At 41.1% G+C, this 25,485-nt stretch overlaps 1 protein-coding gene across 1 annotated transcript in view; it reads left to right on the top strand.

The window, feature by feature from the left end:
* Positions 1-2,854: 2,854 nt before the first annotated feature.
* The window catches only part of FAM171A1 (family with sequence similarity 171 member A1), a gene marked incomplete at its 5' end in the record, with an annotated part of 87,015 nt that continues 64,384 nt past the window's right edge, over positions 2,855-25,485 (top strand). The window contains one exon of the mRNA XM_081343500.1: positions 2,855-2,957. Within this exon, the coding sequence (XP_081199626.1) occupies positions 2,855-2,957 (103 nt within the window). The remainder of the gene's footprint in view (positions 2,958-25,485) is intronic.

Consider the following 25,485-nt stretch of genomic DNA (forward strand, 5'->3'; position numbering starts at 1 on the left):
TATTTCTTTGCACTGTTCATTTAAGAAGGCATTCTTATCTCTTCTAGCTATTCTTTGGAATTCTGCATTCAATTGGGCATATCTTTCTTTTTCTCCCTTGCCTTTCGCTTTCCTCAGCTATTTGCAAAGCTTTTTCAGACAGCCATTTTGCTTTCTTGCATTTCTTTTTCTTTGGGATGGTTTTGGATGCTACCTGTTGTACAATGTTGCGAACCTCTGTCCATAGTTCTTCAGGCACTCTGTCTATCAGATCTAATTCCTTAAATCTATTTGTCACCTCTACTGTATATTCAACAGGGATATGATTTAAATCATAGCTGAGTGGCCTAGTGCTTTTCCCTACTTTCTTCAGTTTAAGCCTAAACTTTGCAATGAGAAGCTCATGGTCTGAGCCACAGTCAGCTCCTGGTCTTGTTTTTACTGACTGTATAGAGCTTCTCCATCTTTGGCTGCAGAGCACATAGTTAATCTGATTTCTGTGTTGACTGTCTGGTGATGTCCATGTGTAGAGCCGTCTCTTGGGTTGTTGGAAAAGATTGTTTGCTATGACCATCGTATTCTCTTGACAAAATTCTATCAGCCTGTGCCCTGCTTCATTTTGTACTCCAAGCCAAACTTGCCTGTTATTCCGGTTATCTTTTGGCTTCCTACTTTAGCATTCCAATCCCCCATGATGATAAGGACATCATTTTTTGGTGTTAGTTCTATAAGGTGCTGTAGGGTTCATAAAACCGGTCAATTTCATCCTCTTCAGCACCGGTGGTTGGGGCATAGACTTCGACTACTGTGATATTGAATGGTTTGCCTTGGATTCAAACTGTAAAAGCAAGACCAGGAGCTGACTGTGGCTCAGACCATGAGCTTCTCATTGCAAAGTTTAAGCTTAAACTGAAGAAAGTAGGGAAAAGCACTAGGCCACTCAGGTATGAATTAAATCATATCCCTGTTGAATATACAGTAGAGGTGACAAATAGATTTAAGGAATTAGATCTGATAGACAGAGTGCCTGAAGAACTATGGACAGAGGTTTGCAACATTGTAGAACAGGTAGCAACCAAAACCATCCCAAAGAAAAAGAAATGCAAGAAAGCAAAATGGCTGTCTGAGGAAGCTTTGCAAATAGCTGAGGAAAGGAGGGAAGCGAAAGGCAAGGGAAAAAAAGAAAGATACGCCCAATTGAATGCAGAATTCCAAAGAATAGCTAGAAGAGATAAAAATGCCTTCTTAAATGAACAGTGCAAAGAAATAGAAGAAAACAATAGAATAGGGAGGACCAGAGATCTCTTTAGAAGGCTAGATCCTGAAGTTGAAACTCAAATACTTTGGCCACCTAATGAGAAGGAAGGACTCACTGGAGAAGAGCCTAATGCTGGGAAAGATAGAGGGCAATAGAAGAAAGGGACAACAGAGAACGAGGTGGCTGGATGGAGTCACTGAAGCAGTAGATGTGAGCTTAAATGGTCTCCAGAAGATGGTAGTGGACAGGAAGGCCTGGAGGAACGTTGTCCATAGGGTCACGATGAGTCGGACACGACTTCGCAGCTAACAACAAGTCTTGTCCTTAAGGCAGATGATGATTGGGATAGCGATATCCTGTCTGTGAAACTACACGTACTTCATGTAATTTTCTTCTATTAACTGTTGTCTGATAAGAATGTGCAGGATGTAACCATATAAGGAACAATGTGTAATAATGTATAACTAGGAATTAGAGGTGTATAAATATGTCTGTTCATGAGCCCTTCAGGGTTCAGACCTTTTGCTTTGTTTAAGCCTTCTGAACCTGTGCAATAAACCTTTCCTTTTCTGAAGAGCTGGTGTGTGTCTCTTCTTTCTACAACATTAACAATAAGTTTAAAAAGTAGATACATATAACATAAAAAACAATAATGGTTCTATAGCATCTTCAGAATATAAATGCTGACAACTGTAAAAAAAAAAGGTGGCATTTTACATGGAAAAAAACATAAATGAAGACAAATATACCTTTTCCAGGATCATATTGCAACATTTACTGCTGATAAAGATAGGCTGTCCAGAAATTTGTTTTTGTTAATCTAGGTGGCTGACAGTCCTCGAATAGGAAATTTGTTTTTTAAGTAAGCAGTAGAAGCACCGGGGTGGAAACCAGGAGATCTAGTCCCACTTTCAGCATGGGTTATCCTTGGGCCAATCACTCTCTCAGCATTAGGAGGCAAGAAATGGCCAACTGTTTCTGAAACTTTCCCCCCAAATTGCAGGGACTTGTCCAGACAGTCGCCAGGACTAAGACTAACTCCAATACACACCAAAATAAAATATTTCTTTTTTGCATGGGGTTACTGGTAAGTGATATGTTCTTAAACAAACCAGCATCTTAACTCCTGTACTACTCCACTTCTGGGGCGCGATGGTGGAAACAACCCTCGAGCTAGTCAGCAGGGGGAGCTCCGAAGTTCTGGCTGGCTCGTCTTCTCTGAGCTGAGGAGCGAGCTGGGGAAGGGAAAGAGGAAGGAAAGGGTTAAGCAAACTGAGGATGGTGGAGGAGCCTCGGTGCCTCTTTAGGGAGAGCCACCCGCTGTTCGTTTCCCCTCGCAGCCCCCTCAGCCCTCGCGCTGCAACCGAGGCCCGCGCAGCGGTGCCGGCGCTCAGCGCGAAGGTGGCAATGCGGCCTCTCCAGCGGAAGCGGCAACCTTCGGCGTGGGCAAGGGGCACCACGGTGGGCCACGCGGAGGAAGCCAGGTTCTGATGCGTTCTCTTCACACCTCCTCCTCCTACCTCCTCTTGGGCAGCGGCTCCGACGGTCCCCTCCCTCCCCGCCTCCTCCTCCTCCTTTCCCGGCGGCAGCGGCCGCGGTTGCCACGGCAGGGGAAAAATGAGTAGGGCGGCGGCGGCGGCGGCACTTCTCCTCTGCCTACTAGGCTGCAACGTGTGGAAGGCGGTGACCAAAACCTTGGCGGCGCCCGATGCGGCTCAAGGTCGGTGAGGACGGGAGGCAAGTGGGCAGGGGCCGCAGACACGCTTTTGTGTGGGGCGGCGGCGAAGCGCAGCCGCCTCCTTCAGGCAGGGTCTCAGAGAACGGAGAGTATTGTGCGAGGATCCGGGAGGGGCTGCAGTGGGTTGCAAGGAACAAAACCGACCCGAGCCACCTTAGTTCTTGCCCGGAAAGGGGGCGGTGCCCGTTGTTGCCACCAGCGCAGCCGAGAGAAGCTGCCGGATCGGCGCCGGCGGAGTGCCTGGCTAAGGAGCAGCCTGGGGGCTTTTGTTATCGGAGTTGGGCTTTGTGCTTGCGAAACCTTTTTCCGCTTTCTTGCTCTGGGGCTCTCTCCCCGCCCCCTGCCCGCACAGGGGCTTCATTTTCACCCTTGGCTGGCTTTCTGTGCCAAAGTGTTGGATTCCCTCCCTGTAGCAGCAGAGCCGCGATGCTACGACGATCGGCGCTGCCTTCCTCCTCCCTCCTCAATTGTTTCCTCTAGAAGAGATTCACCTTTCCCTAATGTGTGCAGTGCGGGAGGGCCCTCTTGATCTCAGTACGCTGGTGCGTTAAAATTAAGAAAAAGGCAGGCACGTTGTGTGTTCTGTTCTGGATAGGAAAATAAGCTAAGTATCTGTTAGGTTTTGTGTTCAGTAGTATATTTGGGGTAAGAAGCCATTTCCGGGGGAAAAATGCTTTTCCTAATCTGGTTGCATCCCGATGTGTTAAACTTAAATTCCCATGACTGGGTATTGCAGTGTAACACATCATGAGGGTACAGATTTGGACAAGGTTGTTCTGTCAGATGCTGTTGTATATTTGCTCTTTAAAGCCCCTTTTCTTGGTGTCAATAATGTGGCTCATTCTTCATGGACATGAGTTGGCAGTGGGATCTGCTAAAATAGCTCCTGGAAAGTTTCTTTGCTTTCTCAGAAATCTGTTGGGAAATGGTTTGAAACTCCTCAGCCTCTAACCTTCGGTGATGCTTTTTTGTAGGTATAAAAAGAAAAATACGAAACCAGTGTGACATGTTAGAAATGCCTGCTAAAACTGCTCATTTTTGCAACTGGCAAAGATTACTGTGAGGATTCCCATGTGTTAATCTAAAACAAAAATCCATTGCTTATATAATCCTATGTAACAAACGTGATGCACCAAAAGCTACAGAGGATGTGGATGTTGCTAAAATGAAATAGGAAATTAACATTTGGGTTCACTAATTTGATAAAAGCCATTTTTTTCTAAATAAATAAAATGCTCCTGTCTTAATTGTTCCATGACAATGTTGGAAATGGCCAAGGTACTTAAATCACCTGATGCAATTCAGTCCTTGCATCCAAATCTGTAATGAAGGCCCTGCCCGTGGTTCCACTTTTGATCTGTGCCATTGTGGTGGCTCTACCAGAGCGCAATGGCTGATCCCATCCTACTTTTCTTTAGAAGAGGTGTCTTCATCACTCAGTTGTCCATAGCATAATAATTACCAGTTGTTTTTTTAGATTACCTTTCAGTTTAATTTTTTTTTTAGATTAACTTTTTAAAACGTGTATGATCTGTAAAGATAGTTGGTTTTATTGGTGGTTCTTTATTACTCTACTGAATACTACGCTGGTTATAATAAGAAGATAAGTGTAAATTAAATAATGTTTCTCAGTTGCGCTTCTTATCTTATTTTTTGCGGTAAAGTTACTGTTCTCTTTGGGCCTGTCTGTATATTTTAGAAAGAAACCTTTTCCAAACTATTTGATCTATTGTGGGTTATATTATTAAAACAAATTTTTATTTCTCAGTGACAACTAATTATCTGTTAGATGATAAAATATCAACAAATTAATTGAAATCAAATTTTGGGTTGTTTTTAGAAAAATGCTTTTTATTCTCATGTCCATATCTATAGTCTATATATGATTATGGGCATCACATTTTCAGAAGATACAGCAACTCGAGAAGCTATTTTGTCAGAATAAACTGAAGGAGCTTGAATTTTTAGTCTGAAGAAAAGAAAACTAAGGGGAAATACAGTATCAGTGTTCAGGTACATAAAAAGGTGCTATAGGGAAGGCATTATGGAGCTAGTTTTCATTGCCATGGAAACTAGGACCAGAAATAATGGGTATATATTGCAACTACCAAGATTTCCCTTAAATAAAACTACAAATTTCTTGATGGTAGAAATGTCTATCCTACAGCTTGTGGATACTTCAGTCTCTTAAGGTTTTTTTTTTAGGAATAGACTTTGGGAAGCATCTTAACTCACTTTTCTTCACGTTGCAGAGGTTGGAATAGATGCCCTTTAAACTTCTGTGATTCTACCAGTGCAAGATTATAAAGTTCTTTAAATAATATGAATTGACAAGGAATCACAGTAGAGTCCTGCCCCCTTTAGGTTTTAGAGGGAAAATATGCAAGCAAAGATCATTAACCTTTAACTGACCTCATTGTGCCCTCAATAAAAGAGGAATGACAATAGTTGCCATTACCATTTCTAAATCATTGTTCTATATCTCTTTGGTTATGTAATTAGTTTGAATATCTAAAGGACTGTGCTTTGGGGATAGTACTAGATGTTGTGGGATGCGAGCTGGAAGATATTCTTAGCATAACCCTCCTCTATGATTTGTAAGTTTCCTGAAGTATTGGTTTAGCCACTGTGGAAGGAGAATGCGAGATGAGACCTAACATACTGACCTAGTAACACAATTCTTACTGTTTATAATAAGCCACTTTTTTATACCTTAAACAATTTATACTCTCTTAGTCTGAACTTTTCAGTTCTTCAGTTGTTGTCTTTAATGTAGCTATTTCCATATGAAACAACAATAAATCTGAAGAGTAAAGTGGAGAGATTATTGTAATATTTTTTCATTATGATCATCACAATTATTGTAAATTATTACAAATAGGTAATCTGACTTTAAAAAAAATTCTGACTCCTATGCTTATGGCATTAATCCTGATATTTATCTTTTTTCTTAAAGGTCAGCATTTATGGTAAAACACATAAATACTATTGATGTAATTGAAATAGATGAATGTAATTGTTCTGAACTTACACTCAGATATTTAAATAGCTTTCCAAATAGTAAATACGGTATTCAATTCATATCATTGGTGCTCAGTGATTGTGATATCAAGATACTAATACTTGTTCAGTTGAAATAGAGTTCCTCAACTAATTGGCTAGCAATTATTTTACACTCTTAACTTTTTGCTACTCCATAACCTGTTCCATACAACAACATGGTAAAAATGTAGAGCAGTGTTTCTTATTTGAAAGGTTTGTGTATACATTTGTTTACACTCAGGTTGGTGATATTCAACCTAACATGGAAAATACATGCCTCATAGAAAATATATGCTTCATAGAATTCTTTCTCTATTAGATAAACTCTTCTAAATAAATTCCTAACATGTGAGCTAGATACTTTCTATATTCATTTTTCATTGCCTGTCTTTTATTCTCAACGAAAGATTTTTTAACTATGTTTTAACTCCATTTCTAGGAAAAGGGAACAGATTGCAGCTACTATAAAATAGTTTGATTTATAAATCAAGGAGAGCTTTAAAGAAGGATAGAGCTTTGTCCATATACCTGCATTATACAGCTATTGTATTGAGGTCTCTCTCTTTGAAAAGTTGACCTCTTTTCTGCTTTCAGCTATGTCACTCTTGAATGAGCAGCAGACACTGATTTATGCTAACTAAAGCAGTCAAATTTGTCTCAGTGGTTGAAAATATAGACATGCTCCACAAATATCCCGTCTAATGGATTATTTTCTCTTTATTTTCCTCCACATAAGTGAATGCAAACATCAAAATAATTTAATAGCCTTGTTGGGTGGTTGGGGATGATGGAAACATTGAGGACACTCACTACATTTTAGATGGTTCTATAGGGAAAATTATTTAAGATGGGAGGGTGAATATTGATCAAAGTCAAGCTTCTATTAGTTGTTAAAATCCATTCCTTAATAAAAAAAATCATTTCTTACATTTATATAGCTTATTTAACTAAATTTCAGGATAAGAGGCAGCAAACACTGAAATACTGGGAAGATTAGAACTTCTGTCCCAAAAATGCTTTAAGCTCCACTGATATGCAGGAGTTCTTGCCATCTTCCATTTGCATTACGGTTGGGGTTCCTGGATTTTTCACAGTGTTGAGGCTGTTTGATTAATTATGTGCCATCAAGTCATTTTCAGCTCCTAGCAACCATGTAGATAGATCACATAATGTTGGGGCTAAAACTCCCAAAATTTTCAGGCTTGTCCATGTCCTTAATGTAGCTGTGTCCATTTTTCATATTTCTTGTGTCTTTCCAAAACTATTAAGCATGACCTCCAGCTACCATACCTAATTCCAAAATAGACCAATGGCTTGACATGGTAAGAGGAGCTTTAACACTTAAATTATGTAAAAGATGCAGTAAGGGATATTTGTAGAGGAAGTAAAAAATAATCCAATATCGAGCTTTCAAGGGATGCGGTGGCTCAGTGGGTTAGGACGCTGAGCTTGTCGATCAGAAGGTCGGCGGTTTGGCGGGTCGAATCCTGAGTGCCGCGTAACAGAGTGAGCGCCTGTTACTTGTCCCAGCTTCTGACAACCTAGCAGTTCGAAAGCACGTAAAAATGCAAGTAGAAAAATAGGGACCACTACAGTGGGAAGGTAATAGTGTTCCGTGCGCCTTTGGTGTCTAGTCATGCCGGCCACATGACCACAGAGACATCCTTGGACAAGCGCTAGCTCTTCGGCTTTGAAACAGAGATGAACACCGGCCCCTAGAGTTGGAAACGACTAGCACGCATGTGCGAGGGAACCTTTACCTTTGTCGAGCTTTCAGTTGTGTGATTGAATGTAAAGATCTACCTTAAAAAAAAAGGATGCCATGCGGGTAAAGGCAGGGAAGGGGCTTTTATTGTGTGATCTTGAGCAACATCTTAACTTTTTTAACTTCTCCACTGCAATCACTTCTGGAAGAGATATTTTTATTTTATTTGATTGATAGCTGATTGGTCCATAATGCATTTTACCAAGAAAATAAAGCAAAATGCAGAAGGGCTACTTCTTCTGTAAGGCAGAGAGAGGTAGCTATTTCAGGGTTCAGATATTGTGGGATGAAGAGTGATGGGAACTATTGAAGGGTTATGTGCCATTTAACTTTCCCTGCTCTAATTCTTGCTCTTTCAAGTATAACGGAGGATGTTTCCTATTATCTGCATGGAAATATAATTCAATTGCCAATTTCTGTCCATCATCTCAGCCAGAAAAAATATTCTAGGCTAATGCTGCAAGGAAATATTATATGCTTTTAACTAAAAAGTGAAATGGACTTAATATATATAAAATGGCAAGAAATAGCAGCCTTTAACAGGCTGAAGTATAATAATGCACTTCTTTTGCCTGTGCCTTGGCTATACTAATTTAAACTAAATGGCAAATTATTCCCCATACAAGAGCAGATTTCAAATTACTAGATAAGTAGTCCAACTGAATGCACTCTCTAGGAGTTATTTCAATTTCTAGAATTCTCACCAATGACTAGGTGGTTGGAGAACCCTGGAAATTCATTCGTACATCAGGAGGACACACAGATTGAATGAAGCTATGCAGGACTATGTGATTTTTTTTCTGTTAAAGAGAACAATCATGAGTTTTCAACTGCCATCTAAGATTCCTTTTCAGACATAAGCTTACTATTTTTATGAGAATGACTCCTGGTTTCATAATGGTTTCAAGAGTTTTTCTCAAAACAGGAATCTTGTCAATATCTCATGCTGAACAGATCTTGAAATAAAGAATATTTTTCAGATGTTTAAATGATATGGCAGGGAAATATCATCTGTTAAACTGGAGAAAAGTAATTGGGCTTTTGTAAGCCCCAGGTGTAAACCTAAGCAATTTTGGCTTTGTAAGTAAACAATACAATATTTATGTATTTATATGAAACAATGTGTCTTTTGGAAAATGCCATTTATTATATATTATTTTACATTTTTTAAAGAAAATTTTAAGTTGTGTGCTTAGTAATAGAAGATCATAAATTAAAAGCAAGCAAATTATTAAGGTTATTTAAGCTAAATAAAATTAAATGTATATATGAACAATATTTTAAGGCAAGTCATTGGCTGGGGCAAATATATAATAGCTGCAAACCAAAATCATGCATAATTTAAAAATCAGTTTATATTTATCCAGTTTTGCTTTTTTTTTAAAACTAATCCTTAAACTTCCAGAACCTTTTTGGAGAAATGTTAATTGTTCATTGGGAAGAGGGAAACATACATGCTACATATCAAATGCAGATAAACTGTTGCTATGGGCTATACAGTTTTTAAACAGCTATCTGGTGGCAACTGGGGACATGTTCTTATGCTGTCACTAGAAGAAAATAGAATATTAAACCATTTTTTATTAGGCAGTTTAAGCTTCTTTTCTTTAAAGTAATTTAAGTAGGCTAAGCCTATCAAAAACTAAAGACATCTCTATTATTACTTGTTTGTCAACGAAAATCCAGAAAAAATCGTTGCCTTTTATTGTTGCATCCTATAATATAACAATAATGACTAAATGACTAAATGGAAGTTTCAACCCTGTAATATGGCTTGTAGTCTAAATCTTTCCAGTTTGAAATCTTACATACTAAATTAACTAGCCCAAATATTATATTTATGAACAGTATCACGTGGACAGCAGTGTTGCCACGACCCTTGTGCGGGCAGAGTGGCAGCACTGCAAATGGCAAGTGGGCAGTGCTGTGCCACACGCAGGTGGCAGCATTGCCATGAACTTTGGGTGGGCGGCAGCTGGTGGGTTGCAGTGCGAGCCTCACATGGGGGCAGTAGCATGAGCCTTGCACTGGAGCGGCATCACTGCAGGCCGTGGTGTAATCCTCGCATAGGGGTGGCAGCGCAATCCTTGTGCCAGGGTGGCATTGCTTCGGGCTGTGGGATGATCCTCACACAGGGACAGTGGCACGATCCTTGTGCCAGGATGGCATAGCTGCGAGCTGCATCATGATCCTCGCGCTGGTGGTAGCATCATTGCAAGCCTGGCAGCGCTGGCGCCACAAGCCTCACACAGGCACCGCTGGTGCTGAACCTCGTGCGCATGCTTGCAGCCCCGTGTGTGTGGTGTGCATGCTTGTAGCCTGTTTGTACATGCACACGCACATGTGGCCACATTCATATTTGTGCATTTTTGCGTAAGGCGCCTGCCCCTCCCTCTCCCACTGGTCAGCCAACCCAAAAAGGTTGGACACCCCTGAGCTAGAAGACTCGCTCATCAGACTTGTTAGAATCCCAAACTTGCAATCTATGTGGCCTTAGATTTATCCTGAGGCTGTTTTTAGCAGAATTCTATATCATTTATCTTTGTATTATTGCCAGTATCAGCAATAGTGATGGGATACTGTGAAAAGTAAAGGCAAAGCTCTGACTAGCCCTACTCTCATGGTGCCATCTATCTGCCTTGGACTAAAACCCATAACATCCCCCATCAGTATGATCATGAGGATGGGAATTGTAATAGTCAAATAAATCTAAATGATATCCAGTTGGCAAAATTGTTAAACTTCTTCACCAAAAAACTTTCACTTTGCCAATGTTGAATTATGAGCCACTGACTGATACGTTGAATTGTAAAGAAGTGCTATATCAGTTTATGTGTGTGCATGGAGAGATTTCTTTGTGACGTTATAGTAGATAGCTTCCAGAAAACTTCAGAGAAGAATTCCAGCATGATCTATATCTGTAGACTTGTTCTTTTAGGATTTTATTTAGGTTGAAGTTACTTTCCCCCACCCACCCCCAGATGTTAGATTTACATGGGCAAGTTACATAACTTACATTGCTGAGAAATGTTGCTGTGGTTACCGCCTAATCATTTCAGATTAGACTAGAATGAGAGAGCCTAAAACACTAGCTTTTCTTAAACATTTGACTCTGCTACTTAAAACAAGTGCGGGTCCCTGATATATAGCATTTCCCAATATTTAATACATCTAAAGAAATTATTCCTCAATTCAAACATTTCTCAACCTCAACAACTTTTAAGATATGTGGGCTTTAACTCCAAGGATACCCCAGCTAGTATGCTGACAGGGCAATTCTGGGCACTGAAGCCGATACATTTTAAATGTGCTGTGGTTGGGATACATTGCTGTAACTCATGAAATTACGCAAATCTTTAAAATGCCAGAGGTTCTTTATATGCGGGCTTCTTTTACTACACTACAAGGATGAGCAAAATGTACCCCATATCTCTTTGCACAATAGGTGCTAATGTTATGTTTGTCCTTTTTCATGCATAGAACTCTGCATTTGTTTCAGTATTAGTACTTTGTGGACTTTCTGTCTCTTTTTCCTGTATCTGTACTTACATCCTATATTTACCTCTCCTGGCAAATGGAACATTTCACTGCCAAAATCCTCTTTTTTTCTACCTTAGCTCTATTTCTTTGAAAACAGACAGAAACTCAAAATTCAGCAAAAAATGATGAGAAAAAAGTATTTGCAACTAAAATAAGCCATAGTGCTATTAAAATCAGAGGGAGTGAAAGCTATAGATAGACCTTTTACCAAACTGTCGCTATGTACTATAGTTGTGAAGCAAAAATCATGTTGGCCAAACAGACCAAATAAAAGAGGAGGTGGAGTTGCACTATCTATAAGAAATAACTATATTTCTACAGAAATAAACCATAACAATGATGAAAACTGTCTTGAATGCACTTGGTTCAATATAAAAGGGCTGGGGGGAGAATGACATTGCCAAAGGTGTATACTATATGCCAGGGCTTTTCAACCAGTGGTACGGGTACCACCTGTGGTACAATGGGACCTGGCAGGTGGTATGCAACCATCCTAAAAAAGTGGTAGCGGGAGAGGGGAATGAGCTGAACCGGTGGCAGCACTGCAGAAGCCTGAGCGAAGGATGGCTGGAGCTGCAGGGCTGTCAGGGCTTAGCGGAAGCGCCAGGATCAGCGTTTCTTTGGGGCTGTCATGGCTCAGTGGAAGCACCAAGATCAGGGCCAGGCTCCAGCTGGAGCTTGGTACTGATTCTGGTGCTTCTGAGCCCAGAAGAAGTTCCGATCAGCTGGAATGTTGCAGCATCTCCAGGGTTTTATGATTTACATTCAGATGCTTGGCAACTGATTCATATTTATGACGGTCACAGTGTCCCAGGGTCATGTGAAGTGACCAAAACTACTGCAACCACCCAGCAGATGGGGGAATAAAAACCAAACACCCCCCACCCTACCCCTGCTGCCAATCCTCAACAGAAATGCTCAGAACAATGAAAACCTCAGACAGCAGGAAGAGCGCCACCGGCCAGCCAGGCAGGTGTCTTGCTCTGCTGTGGCTTGGGGGGCACTTTTTTCAGTGCCATTGTAACTTCAAACAGTCACTAAGCGAACTGTTGTAAGTCGAGGACTACCTGTACTTCATCACTTTTTTCCTTTTTTTTTGGTCATCAAGTTTGTTAACACCTTGCTAGGCGACTGGTGGTACTCTGATGTTGCCATATCCTAAAAATGGTACAATGGGTGAAAAGGTTGAAAAGCCCTGCTATAAGCCACCCAACCAACCAGAGGAAATACATGAACTTTTTGCTAGTCAGTTAATTAAGGTAAGTAGGAAGTACATCACAATAGTAATGAGCGACTTTAACTACCCTGACATCAACTGGGAGACAAACTCTGCAGAAGATCAAAGAGGTTCCTGACAAACCTAGCAGACAACTTTGTCTCCCAAAAAGTAGAGAAGAGAACTAGGAGATCAGCCATATTGGACCTAATTCTCATTAACAGAGATGAAATGATAGAAGGTGTTGAAACCACAGGAAGCTTGGGGGGAAGTGATCATGCAATATTGGAATTCAACATTATGCAAACACAGGCAACAGAACACTATCAAACTAGAGTCTTGGACTTTAAGAGAGCCAATTTCAATTTACTTAGAGAGAGCTTGGGAAGAGTTCCATGGATGAGAATCCTCAAGGGGAAAACCACTCAAGAAGCTTAGGAAATTTTGAAAAGTGAGATTATAAAAGCCCAGTCTAGCACAATACCAGTGAAGAATTAAAATAACAATTCTCAAAAGAAACCAGCATGGCTGCATAAAGAACTCTGATAAATTGAAAGACAAAAAGGACAAGTATAAAAAGTGGAAAGAGGGACACATAACTAAGGAAGAATATCAGCAAATAGCCTGAACCTGCAAAGATGAAGTGAAGAAAGCTAAGGCTCAAAATGAACTAAGTCAAATGACAAAAAAGCTTCTTTCAACATGTAAAAAACAGGAAGAAGTCAAGGAAACAATTGGTCCATTAGTGGGAGAACACAGCAAGAAAGTGACAAGCAACAGGGAGAAAGTAGAACTACTTAACTTTCTGCATCCATCTTTACACAAAGGGAAAAAACAGTCCACTCTATGGTAAAAAAACAGATTAGAAACACAAGTTAAAATAAGCAAGAAAATGGTAACTTGGTACCTGTCCACCCTAGATGAGTTGAAATCACCAGGACCAGATGGATTACACCCCAAGGTTCTGAAGAAACTGGTAGAAGTGATCTCAGAACCACTGAACTATATCTTTCAAAGATCCTGGAACACTGGAGAACTACAAGAAGATTGTAAAAGAGCTGATGTAGTTCCCATCTTTAAAAAAAGGAAAAAAAGAATGGATCCAGGAAACCACAGACCTATCATCCTGACCTCAATACCTGGGAAGATTCTGGAAAAGATAATCAAGCAACGAATCCTAGTGCACAGTCACTTAAAATGAAGCCAACAGTGTGCTGCAGCTGCCAAAAAAGCCAACATAGTGTTAGGCTGCATTAACAGAGGGATAGAACCAAGATCATGTGAAGGGTTAAATGTCACCACGATGTAAAAAAGATGTTGAGACTCTAGAAAGAGTGCAGAGAAGAGCAACAAATATGATTAGGGGACTGGAAGCTAAAACATACAAAGAACAGTTGCTGGAATTGTCTAGTTTAATGAAGAGAAGGGTGAGGGGTGACATGATAGCAGTGTTCCAATATCTCAGGGGTTGCCACAGGGAAGAGGGAGTCAAGCAATTCTCCAAAGCAGGAGAGGGCAGGACAAGAAGCAATGGATAGAAACTAGTCAAGGAGAGAAGCAACCTAGAACTAAGGAGAAACTTCCTGACAGTTAGAACAATTAACCAGTGGAACACCCTGCCTCCAGAAGTTGTGAATGCTCCAATATTGGAAGTTTTTAAAAAGAGATTGGACAACCATTTGTATGAAATGGTATAGAGTTTCCTGCCTAAGCAGGACAAGAAGACCACCAAGGTCCCTTCCAGCTCTGTTATTGTATTGTATGTGACCATGCTAGCCTTACAACATCACTTCCACTTCCATTGTTAAGTGAATCACTTGTCATTAAATAGGATATCATGTGACTGTGACTTGTGATTTTCACGTCTACATTCTCTATTTTGTGAACAAATTACATGACTGCAAGGACACTGCAGTGGCTAAAAACGTGAGGATTATCACAAAGCTAGTTTTTTGGGTTGTTTTTTTTTACAGAAAATGGTTGCTAAATAAGGCAATCAATAAATGAGAAGTATTTGTATGTTCTAGATCAGTGGTCCCCAAACTTTCTGGCTTGGCGGTCTGGCGGGGCGAGAGGGGATGGTTCCCTGTAGGTAGCAGGTTGGCACACACAAGTGTGCATAGCTCCATTTGTGTGAGTGGCAAGCAAGCGCAAGCAGCCGCTGCTTATGCAAGGGAAGCTTAGCATGCAACTGCAAGTGGACGCTGCTCATACAAGGAGAGCTTCACGCATGTGCAAGTACCCGCCAGCCCCTCATGCGGCCTGGTTCCAAATAGGCCACAACCTGGTAGTTGGGGAGCCCTGTTCTAGATTATCTACATTGGAGAGTAATACTGTTATAGGGATATTGTTGGCCTGAATAAAAGCTGTATTTACTGTAAAGAGCATTGGATAAATAATACAAAAGGTATAGTCTCTAAATAATATTTCTCAGTTTGGTGATATCCAGATGAGGTAACAAAAATCCTTATTGGAGGCTTCTGGCTTCATTTTATGGAAGTTGTACTCAAGTGCATTCTGGAGGACATCAGGTTGAAGACAGCTGTTCTGAAAGGATCATAAAATTGTTTTGATGTTTCTGTTAATCAAATGGTAGATTAAGGATAATGTTTAGATATATGTTGCAGTGAACAATGATGACCCAGGACTTAATCTGTGCATATAAATTGTAGCTATATGTACACTTACTATAATCATTCTGAAATAAGCTTCCTTTTTACATTAATCCTTAACTAGGTAGAAAAATCTTGGAGCTTTGAAATTTTGCTGGTGTGTTTTAATACTTCTGCAGATTCTCTTTTGCCCCTCATCAACTATTTTTTTAAGGTTTTTTAGTAACATAGTATTCTGAAGTCTGTTTCAATTAAGCTTTAACAAATGGTTTGGAATTGCAGGCAAGCCTGGAAATCATACACCTACCAGAAATTCCTTTTAAAAGTCACATTCTTCCTAATAGAGGCTCCATGTATTTTCGAGTATCCTTTTTATCTTTACCTCTGATAATAATATTTATATAGCATGTTAAGCATGTTATAGTGGTATGTTAGCACTGGGAGGGAATCAATATGATTTCAACCTGGAATGATATTTTTTAATCCAGCATCCAAGAAGTACGGTAATTATAATTCTCACCAATTTTGGCTAGTGGGGACATTCCTTGCCAGACCTGTCCAACTCTTGGTGTGTTGGTGGTTATCTCTTATTTACAGCTGAAGAGCCAATGTTGTCTGAAAACGCATCCGTGGTAATGTGGCCAGCATGATTATATCCAAGGTGCATGGAATGCTGTTACTTTCCCACCAAACTGGCACCTATTGATCTACTTGCATTTACATGCTTTCAAACTGCTAAGTTGCCAGGAGCTGGAACCAGTAATAGAAGCTCATTCCTTCATTCAGTGCTTGGTCTCAAACTGCCAACCTTCTGGTTGATAAGTCCAGTGTCTTAACCTCTCAGCCACCACACCCCTAAACGTGGGGCATGCCTCTAAAATTGAGGACATTACCAGATACTAACTACCGTATTTTCCGGCGTATAAGACGACTTTTGAACCCCTGAAAATCTTCTCAAAAGTTGGGGGGTCGTCTTATACGCCCAGTCGCCTTATACGCCGGAAAATCAGTGGGTGGCGTCTGGCGGGAGCCAGCAGAGCAGTCCTGCACACGCGCGCACTCCCCGGCTGCTCCTTAGCAGCTGGGGAGTGCGCGCGTGTGCAGGACTGCCCTGCCGATTCCCGTCCGACGCTCTTTGCTCTTGAGGCAGCAGCTGCCTCAAGAGGGAAGAGCGTGGAGCCGGCAGGGAAGTCCTGCGTGCGCGTGCGTTTGCAGGACTTCCCTGCCGGCTTGCTCTTCCCTAAGAGCGTCGGACGGGAGCCGGCAGGGAAGTCCTGCTCCTGTCCGACGCTGCGCTTCCGCCGGGCGGTGCTGGCCGAGAAGACCCAGCAGGCAGCCGCCGTGAGCGCGGCGCTGAGGGGCAGCAGGGGCGCAGCAGCAGCCGCCGGCTCAGCAACAGGTCCGAGCGCAGGAGCCGCACCGCCAGGCTGCTCAGGAAAAGCAGCCACACCGAGAGGCTGCAAGCCCAGTCCAGCTCCATGAGGGGCAGGGTGGGAAGCCGGTCGGGAAGAGGGACCGGGAGCCCGGGCCGAGCGCGCCTCGGCCGACGGTGAGAGGGAAGCGGCACATGAAAAAGAGGCTGCGGGCGGAGCTGCCCCGCCCTGCGCCGAATGGGAGAAGTTCAAGGCCTGGGGGGGGGAAAGCAGGAGGGGCGCCGGCTGTGGCGGGTGGCAGCTGCCCTCCGGCGCTGCCTGCCACCCGGGAAACGCTGCGTCTCGGGGGCCAGCAGAAGCGCGGGAGCAGTGGGAGGGCCGGCGGGGCCAGTCGGGCCTTCGCCTCCTCTGCGATGGACAGGGAGGGCAGGGCATGTAAGTATTTTCCGGCGTATAAGACAAAAAACCTTGAAAAACTTCTTAAAAGTAGGGGGTCGTCTTTTACGCCGGGTCGTCTTATACGCCGGAAAATACGGTAGTAGAAAGTGGTCAGAGTGACAATCCAGATAAGGAAGATACAGGTAGTTCTTTGATGTCTATCATAACCAATGCTATTTTCATCCCATAACTAGATCTGCATTATGCCTTGTAGAAATCCAGATAATCTGTTTTTTCTAGACTGAGCTGCCACCATTATTTTTTCAACCAAATTGGAAACTGCAGGAAAGTTATTAAAAACAACTAGGTCAAAGCAGAGTGCACAGTCCTCTCTTTCGAAATAAATGGCATGAACACCTCTCTCAAAGAAGCATTGGCCATTTTTCTGACCCAGCAACTCCTCTTTGGCTTTTATGTCTCCCAAAACCAGGAAGGATTTGGATGAAGCCCTTAGGTGATAGAACCTATCCCACAAAGGATAAGTATAATAAACAGATTTAATCCCAGGCAACAACACAAGTTTCTGTTGAGGTAACTTGTAAAGGCCTTTTGGCTGTCATGAAGGCTATGAGTTTACAAACTTCATCAAACACCTCTTGGCATGGAAACTTAAGTCCCCCAAGATTAGAAGCTCCAATATCAGGCATGAGATGACATCTACTGGTAGAGGACCACTACAGTACTAAGCAACTAGGCAGCCACTTCTTAGTTTATAGTATTTGCCAGTTTTATAAAAAGACATTTGCATCCAGTTATCTCCAGAACAGCATTCCTCACAACTACAAAGTCTCCTGCATTCTCGCAACCACCACTTACCCCTGATTTTAGGATAGGAAAGCTAGTTGGGCATTATTAAATACCACTGCATAGTAAATTAAAACTGGAGAACACCAAGCATCACATCAGTGATTAAACTTCCCACTAAAGTAAGATACAAATAGTTAAGGTATTTTTGGCACAGGCAAGATGCCACCTGTTCTAGGCCTTTGGCAAAAGTAGGAAACAACAGCTGTTTGTGCCAACCCACTCCTGTACATAAACAGTGCGAAAAAAATAAAGCTGGCTTTTTAAAAATGTTTGATTTCATTTGCTTTTGAGTGCTGACTTTAAAATTTGCACTCCTGCTGTTAAATGACAATTTAAATTAGAGTTGTAAGGCACAGGCAAATAACTCTTGAATTGCAAGTTTAAAATGAGAGAATGAGGAGACTAAATGAGAATAATTTTATGAATAAAATCTATTATTTATTTAATTTTAAATAAAAATTAAATTTAGACTTTTCATGAGCATACACATTTTTGAAAAGTGGCCCCAGCATGCCACTCAAAAGCCAGATATATGAATTCATCTTAGGGGTAGTTAGCATATATTATATATGTATTTATTGCACTTTGGGGGCAAACCATAAAATAATCCAATTACAGCTTCACAAATACATCATAAAAAATAGCTCTAAAAATGCAGTCCATTTTGCAATAGTGCTCACTGAGTTCCTCAAATGATAGCTGTAATTGATTTGGCTCCAGTGTGCAGACTTATTATTTGTGCAGCCTTATTATGAGTAACAGAAATAAGTAGGATTTAAAGATGGATGCAGAATATTCTTTTTCTGTTGTAAATCTGGAACAATGTAATAGTAAATGGGAGAACTGGCGTTTACTTACTTTCTTGTCAAATATATAGTTTCAATCTGTATTGCAAGCAGTAGGCAGAAACATTTGCTTCCAGGTACACAATACATTGTAATTAGCAATGTACAAAATCTGTCATTCCAGGAACACAACATTCTGGGCAATTCCACAAAACTTCATTCTTCCTGCAGATCATCTACCATGGACAGTGTGTGTGTATGTATGGTAGAGAACACTTTCAGCAATTTTCTGAGGGGATGGTCATGCAAAATGGTGCAGAATGTCCCATCTCCAGAAGAGAACATTTTACACAGAAAATTTGAATGTTTCCAACAACAAATATTGAAAAATGAACAGAAATTATTAGAAATGGAGGATAGAATGAATAAGGAGGAAAGAAGAGTAGATGAAATGAATGAAAAACTCTTGCAAGCAAACAAAGAGTTGGAAAAAACCATCATCCTGCTTGAAACTGAGAAAGCAGACCATTATCTACATTTCCCAAACGTGAAAGAAGAGAAGGGGGAGGACCTCCCAGAAATGATGACGGACTTGCTAGCAAGGGCCCTAGGGACAGGGAAAGAAGAGATGGCAAATGAGATGGATGAAATATACAGAATCCACACAAATTACACAAGAAGAAATAACTTACCAAAGGAGGTACATATCAGATTTGTGAAGAAGTCAATTAGGGATGAGATTTTGCACAGAACAAGGGACGACCCAATAGAATATAGAGGTAAACAACTAACTGTCCTCAAACAAGTCCCTAGGAGGGTAAGAGACCTGAGAAGGCCCTACCAACATATTACATCAAAATTAATAAGACAAAACATCAATTTTAGGTGGCTGATGCTGGAAGGGATTCTGGTGACCTGCCAAGAAAAAAGATATAGGTTAGATTCAATTGATAACGCAAAAGAGTTTTCCAGCAGCATCTAGGGATTGAAGATGAACCAGAAGAAAGAGAGTTAAGAGAAGAGAAATATAATAGAAAGACACAAGAATCACAAGGCAAAGAAAGGGAAACGGAGAGAAGAGAAAAAAATGAGAATGAACTATGACAATGATGATGAAAATAGGTAAAGGTAAAGGTTCCCCCGCACATGCGTGCTAGTCGTTTCCGACTCTAGGGGCCGGTGCTCATCTCCGTTTCAAAGCCGAAGAGCCAGCGCTTGTCCGAGGACGTCTCCGTGGTCATGTGGCCGGCATGACTAGATGCCAAAGGCGCACGGAACGCTGTTACCTTCCCACCGTAGTGGTCCCTATTTTTCTACTTGCATTTTTACATGCTTTCGAACTGCTAGGTGGGCAGAAGCTGGGACGAGTAACAGGCGCTCACTCTGCTACGCGGCACTCGGGATTCGACCCGCCAAACTGCCGACCTTCCGATCGACAAGTTCAGCGTCCTAACCCACTGAGCCACCGCGTCCCTATGATGAAAATAGACACAAAGAATTCAAGGAAGATAGACCGACAAGACCAACAAGATCAAAACAGAGGCAGTAATGTAGAAATATTAACAGTATTATCATTAAATGTAACTGCCCGGCTAAGAAAAATATAATTTTGGATAAGCTCAGTAAGAAAAAATTAGATATAACAATTCTACAAGAAACACATATAAAGACTCAAGATCAGGATCTACTAAACTAATCTAAGTTAGGAATCAAGTTTGTATTGCTTTCACAGCAGAAGAAAGTAGGAATTGTGATATAAGTTAAAGAAAGAATCCCAGCAAGACAAATCTATTTTTTTTAAATCCCATTTATATCCCGTCCTTCTCCGAAGACTCAGGGCGGCTTACAATCTAAAGCACAAATCAATGTGCTTAGCAATAGCCTTCATTCTATGTATATGCCTGCTTATTAGGGCTTTCAGCCCCCCCCCCCCAAAGCGGCATTATTACAAAGTCAGCTTATTGCCCCCAACAATCTGGGTCCTCATTTTGCCTGCCTCGGAAGGATGGAAGGCTGAGTCAACCTTGAGCCTGGTGGGATGTGAACCTGCACTAATTGCAGGCAGCTGGTGTTACATAAGGAGGCATTAGCCCACTGCTCCACCAAGGCTCTTGCTTTGAAAGGCAAGCTGCTCCCAGGGTGTAAAAGTAGAAGGTCCAAAGAGCGAGTGTGACACAGCTCTCCGACTCTCTGCTTCAGGCTGCAATAGTCTCAAAGTTGGGTCCGGAGATTACTTTGCCCGAAGGAAGGGTGACTTGGTGGCAATGAGGGTTTGTCTCCCTTCCTTTAGAGGAGGGAGAAAAGTGTCGCTCTCTTCCTTCGGACGGGTGCAAATGTAACTTAAGAATGGTAGCAATGTGGCCAGAAATGGGTATCTCTCGACAGCTCTGGGGAGAGCTATGGGAAGAATGATGTACACAGAGAGGATTGGGGAACCTGGCTCAAAATTACTGGGAGAAGTAGCCGGTTCATAATGTATGTGCCTGAAAACAGGAGGTGAACCGGCAACATCCCCGCCCTGCCTGTGCACGCGCTGAGGCGCATGCACTCTCCTCTGCCTCTGCATGTGCATAGGCAGGGCCATGATGTCGGTGGTTTACTTCGCCCGGCTGCTCCGTGTGGATGAGAATGCGCTGCTACCTGCCAAAACCAGGCTGGGATCTGGTCTGCGTAGCACAGGACAATGGGAGGGAGGGAAGGAGGGAGGGAAGGAAGAAAGGGATAAATAGGGAGAGAAGGAAAGGAAAGAAAGAAAGGAAAAAAGGAAGGAGGGGACAATGGGAGAGAGGAAAGGCACCTATCCGAGTCCCACTCCCCTCCACCAGAGACCCACGGATTCCTGCCCACAGGCACCCCGCAACCTGAGTGATGAGCTGGCCATGCCCCTCGGCCATTGATCACATAACCCTGGGACACTGAATGTTATAAGTATGAATCAGTTGCCAAGCATCCAAATGTAAATCACATAACCCTGGGGATGCTGCAACAGTCATAAGTGTGAAAAATGGTCATAATTCACTTTTTTCAGTGCCGTTGTAACTTCGAACAGTCACTAAGTTAATTGTTGTAAGTCAAGGACTACCTGTACTTTATCATTTTTTTCCTTTTTTTGGTCAGGTTTTTGACACCTTGCTGGGCAACTGGTGGTACTCGGATATTGCCTTACCCTAAAAGTGATACAATGGGTGAAAAGGTTGAAAAGCCCTGTTTTAGTTCAACCCCCTGCTCAAGCAGGAGATCCTATACCATTTCAGATAGCTGGTTGTCCAGTATCTTCTTAAAAACTTCCAGTGATGAAGTATCTACAACTTTTGAAGGCAAGTTGTTCCATTGGTTAATTTAGGAAGTTTCTCCTTAATTCCAGGTTGCTTCTCTCCTTGATTAGTTTCCATCCATTGTTTCTTGTCTTGCCTTCTGGTGCTTTGGAAAATTATTTGATCCCCCCCTCCTTGTGGCAGCCTCTCAAATACTGGAATACTGCTACCATGTTCCCCCTCTGTCCTCCTTTTCTCTAGACTGATCATACCCAAATCCTGCAGCCAATCTTCATATGCTTCATATGCTTTCTCTTAACTGCCTCTTACTTCCTTGTCATCTTTTCTCTTTCGTGTACCTACTTTTTCCTTGACTTTTTTCTTGTTATTTATATGTTGAAAGAAACTTTATTATTTTTGACTTTTGTTGCAAGGCTTTGTTCATTCTGAGCCTTAGCTTTCCTGATTTCATGTTTGCAAATTCGGGCTATATGCTGGTATTCTACCTTAGTTATGTATCCCTCTTTCCATTTTTTGTACTTGTCATTTTTGTCTTTCAGTTTATCAGAAATCTTTATGCAACCATGCTGGTTTCTTCTTTGATGTCTTGTTTTTCCTTTTCAGTGGTATTGTGCTGGACTGGGCTTTTATGATCATATTTTTCAGTTTCCAAAACTTCTTGAGTTGTTTTCCTCTTTAGAATTTTCACCCACGGAATTTTTCTTAAGCTCTTTCTGAGTTTGTTAAAATAAGTTCTTTTAAAATTTAAGACATTAGCTGTATTATGTTCAATTGCTTGTGTTTGCATTATATTGAATTCCAATATGACAATTTCAACTCCCTCTGTCAATTCTTCTGTATTAGTAAGAATTAGGACTAGTATAGCTTTTCCTCTAGTTCCCTCCTCTACCTTTTGAATGACAAAGTTGCCAGCTAGGTTGGATAGGAATCTGTTTGATCTCCCACGTGCTGCAGAGTTTGTCTCCCAGTTGATGTCAGGATAGTTAAAGTTTTTCATTACTATAATGGTATATTTCCTACATACATTTGTTTATTTAGCTTCATGTACTAGGATTTCAAGCTCACCCTGTTTGTTCCCTAAACGTTGAGCCTTTGTGTATAGGCATTTGAGTCCTTAATGGGTTTCAACATGTAGGTAATGTAAACCATGGTCTAAGAATCCAAAGTTCTCTGGACAACGAACAGTTTTTAAGACAGTTTTTAAGCTTCATTTCTAAAATCCTTTGCTCTCTCATTGGATGTTGGCCTTTTGCTGGAAGTATAGATGAAAGTACCACTTGAACTCCTAATTCTTTAATTTTCTTCCCTAGCTGTTTGTACCCTCTTGTTATTGTTTTTAGATTCACTGTTGTGTCATTGGGCCCCACATATAGGAGAAGAAAGGGGTAGTAATCTGTGGGGTTGATTATTTTAGTAAGGTTCTCAATTACAACTTTGATTTTTGCTCCAGGGAGACAACATACCTGCCTAGATTGACTGTTCGGTCCACAGACTATAGTTTCTGTTCCCCAAAGAATTGAATCTCCTATTACCAATATTTGCCTTTTCTTCCCCGCAGGGAGTCTGGGATACAATTCTTCCTGTCACATGGGTTGTGTCTCATTTTTGGCAACTATTGATGACTCTTTTTTATAGGTTATATAGGTCATTGATTTTCAGAGTGGCTATAGTTGCTTCTAGACTCTTTACTTTTTTCCTAATAATTCATATGATTTACATTTGATACATATATAGTTAGGGTTTCTGTGGGCATAAGCTCCAAGGTATAACATATTTTGCAAGTCACTATGTCAGTCTCTGTGTTCATGATTTTTTTGTTCGTTAAAAATTGAAAAATTCTAAAAAATTATTTTCCCTGTTGCAAAGTGTTGGTTTACAATAGTTTACAAAAGTTCTTGACTCTTGAAAAATTGAAAAATTCATCACTATCTTCCCTGTTTTAAATGTCTGTCTCTTTTTTCCTCTTACATTATTAAAATTTAAAAAAAATTCTAAAGAATTAAAATAAGTAAAGTGTTTTTTAAAATGTTTAGTTGAAAAAAGAAATTGAAAAATTGAAAAAAGAAATTTATATAAATTGAAAAAAAATTAAAATTGAAGATTTAAAAATTGAAAATGGAATTTTAAATTAAATTAAAAAGTTGAAAAGAGATTAAAAAATTTAGAAAAATTTAAAATTTGTAAAAAGCAATTGAAAATTAAAAAAAGAATTTAAAAATTTGACAAAAAGATTTAAAAAAAAACTTCAGAAATTAAAAAAACCTTTACAACAGTTCTTGACCCTTTATGAAATGTTATGCACTTGTTTATTTTGGGAATCTCAGATTTTTTTTCTAGAAGATGGTTAGCTCTTAACCCTCTACATCCTACCTTGAAAGTTTATCTTTTTCCGCTCTGTCCATAATTGTTCAATACTTATCCTTTTCTGTCCATAAATGTTCAATACTTATCCTTTTCCTCCCTGCCTTCTTGCTCTTCAGTTGCTTGGCCACAGTACAATGTGCTGATTTGGAAGCTTAGCTGCTGCCCAGCTGCTCTGCCATTGCTGGTCCACTGCGCTGGTCTCAGCTGCTGCTGTGGGCACTCCAGTCTGCTATCATACTTATGTGAACTATCCGGGTAGTGAACCTAAAAAAGGAATCTTCAAGGTTTTTGAATGCCATAAAAGATAAGTTTTATTGAATATACATCTCAGAACTGTAGAAGCAAAACCAACTCTGGTTTTCCTGCACAACAAATTGCCTTATTAAACATTAGTTTCCCTTACCTCCACCCACTGGGTGTTCCTATTATCAAATCATAGAACTTCATTTTGTTATGAGAATAATCCACTTCTCCACCAAGCAACTGGGTTAGTGACCTGGGCATTCCTGCAGGTTCTCATGTTTTGTGGACGGCTTCTTGGAATCCCATTTCCTCCCTGCGCTTTCTACCCCTTGTTTCTATGGCAAGTTGATTAGTGATGGAAGTCTGCAGGCATCCTAGAAATTCAACCTTGACTATTTAGCTCTGCTCCACCGCTGTTCAGTTGGTCTGTCACGCTGCTCTCAGCTGCTGCTGGTTCACCATGTTGCTCTCAGTTGATTTTCTGGGTACTCCATTGGTCCACAGCGCTGCTCTCAGTGGCTGCTCCTGGCACTCCACTCCTCTGCCACTTAGCTCTGCACAGCTGCTGCTCAGGATCCACCATGCTGCTCTCAGATTCTGGTCTGCTGTCATTAGCTCCGTTTCACTTTTGCTCAGTGGCCTCCATATGCACCTCACTGCTTCTGCTCAACTGCCAGGCTGGGTCACTGGGCTTTCGCTCCATCTCGATGGTCTCATTGTCATTGCACTCTGACCTCTGTGTCTCTGCAGTCATCCTTATCGTTTTCTTGATGTTAGGGTACAGTCCAACATTTTTCTTTTTTCTTCCATAAATATACCGGAGTAAAAACTTACCACAAAATAGAGTAAGCTGAATTATTGTACAGATAGTCCTTGATTTGCAAACATTCATTTAGCAACTGTTCAAAGTTACAATGGCATTGAAAAAAAATGACGTAGGACTGATGCTAATACTTATAACTATTGTAGCATCTCCATGGTCACATGATCAAAATTTGGGCAACCAGTATGTATTTACAACAGTTGCAAGTGTTCTAGAGTCATATAATC

This window comes from Vipera berus (assembly GCF_964194415.1).
Source record: "Vipera berus genome assembly, chromosome: Z".
In the NCBI taxonomy this organism is placed as follows: Eukaryota; Metazoa; Chordata; class Lepidosauria; order Squamata; family Viperidae; genus Vipera; species Vipera berus.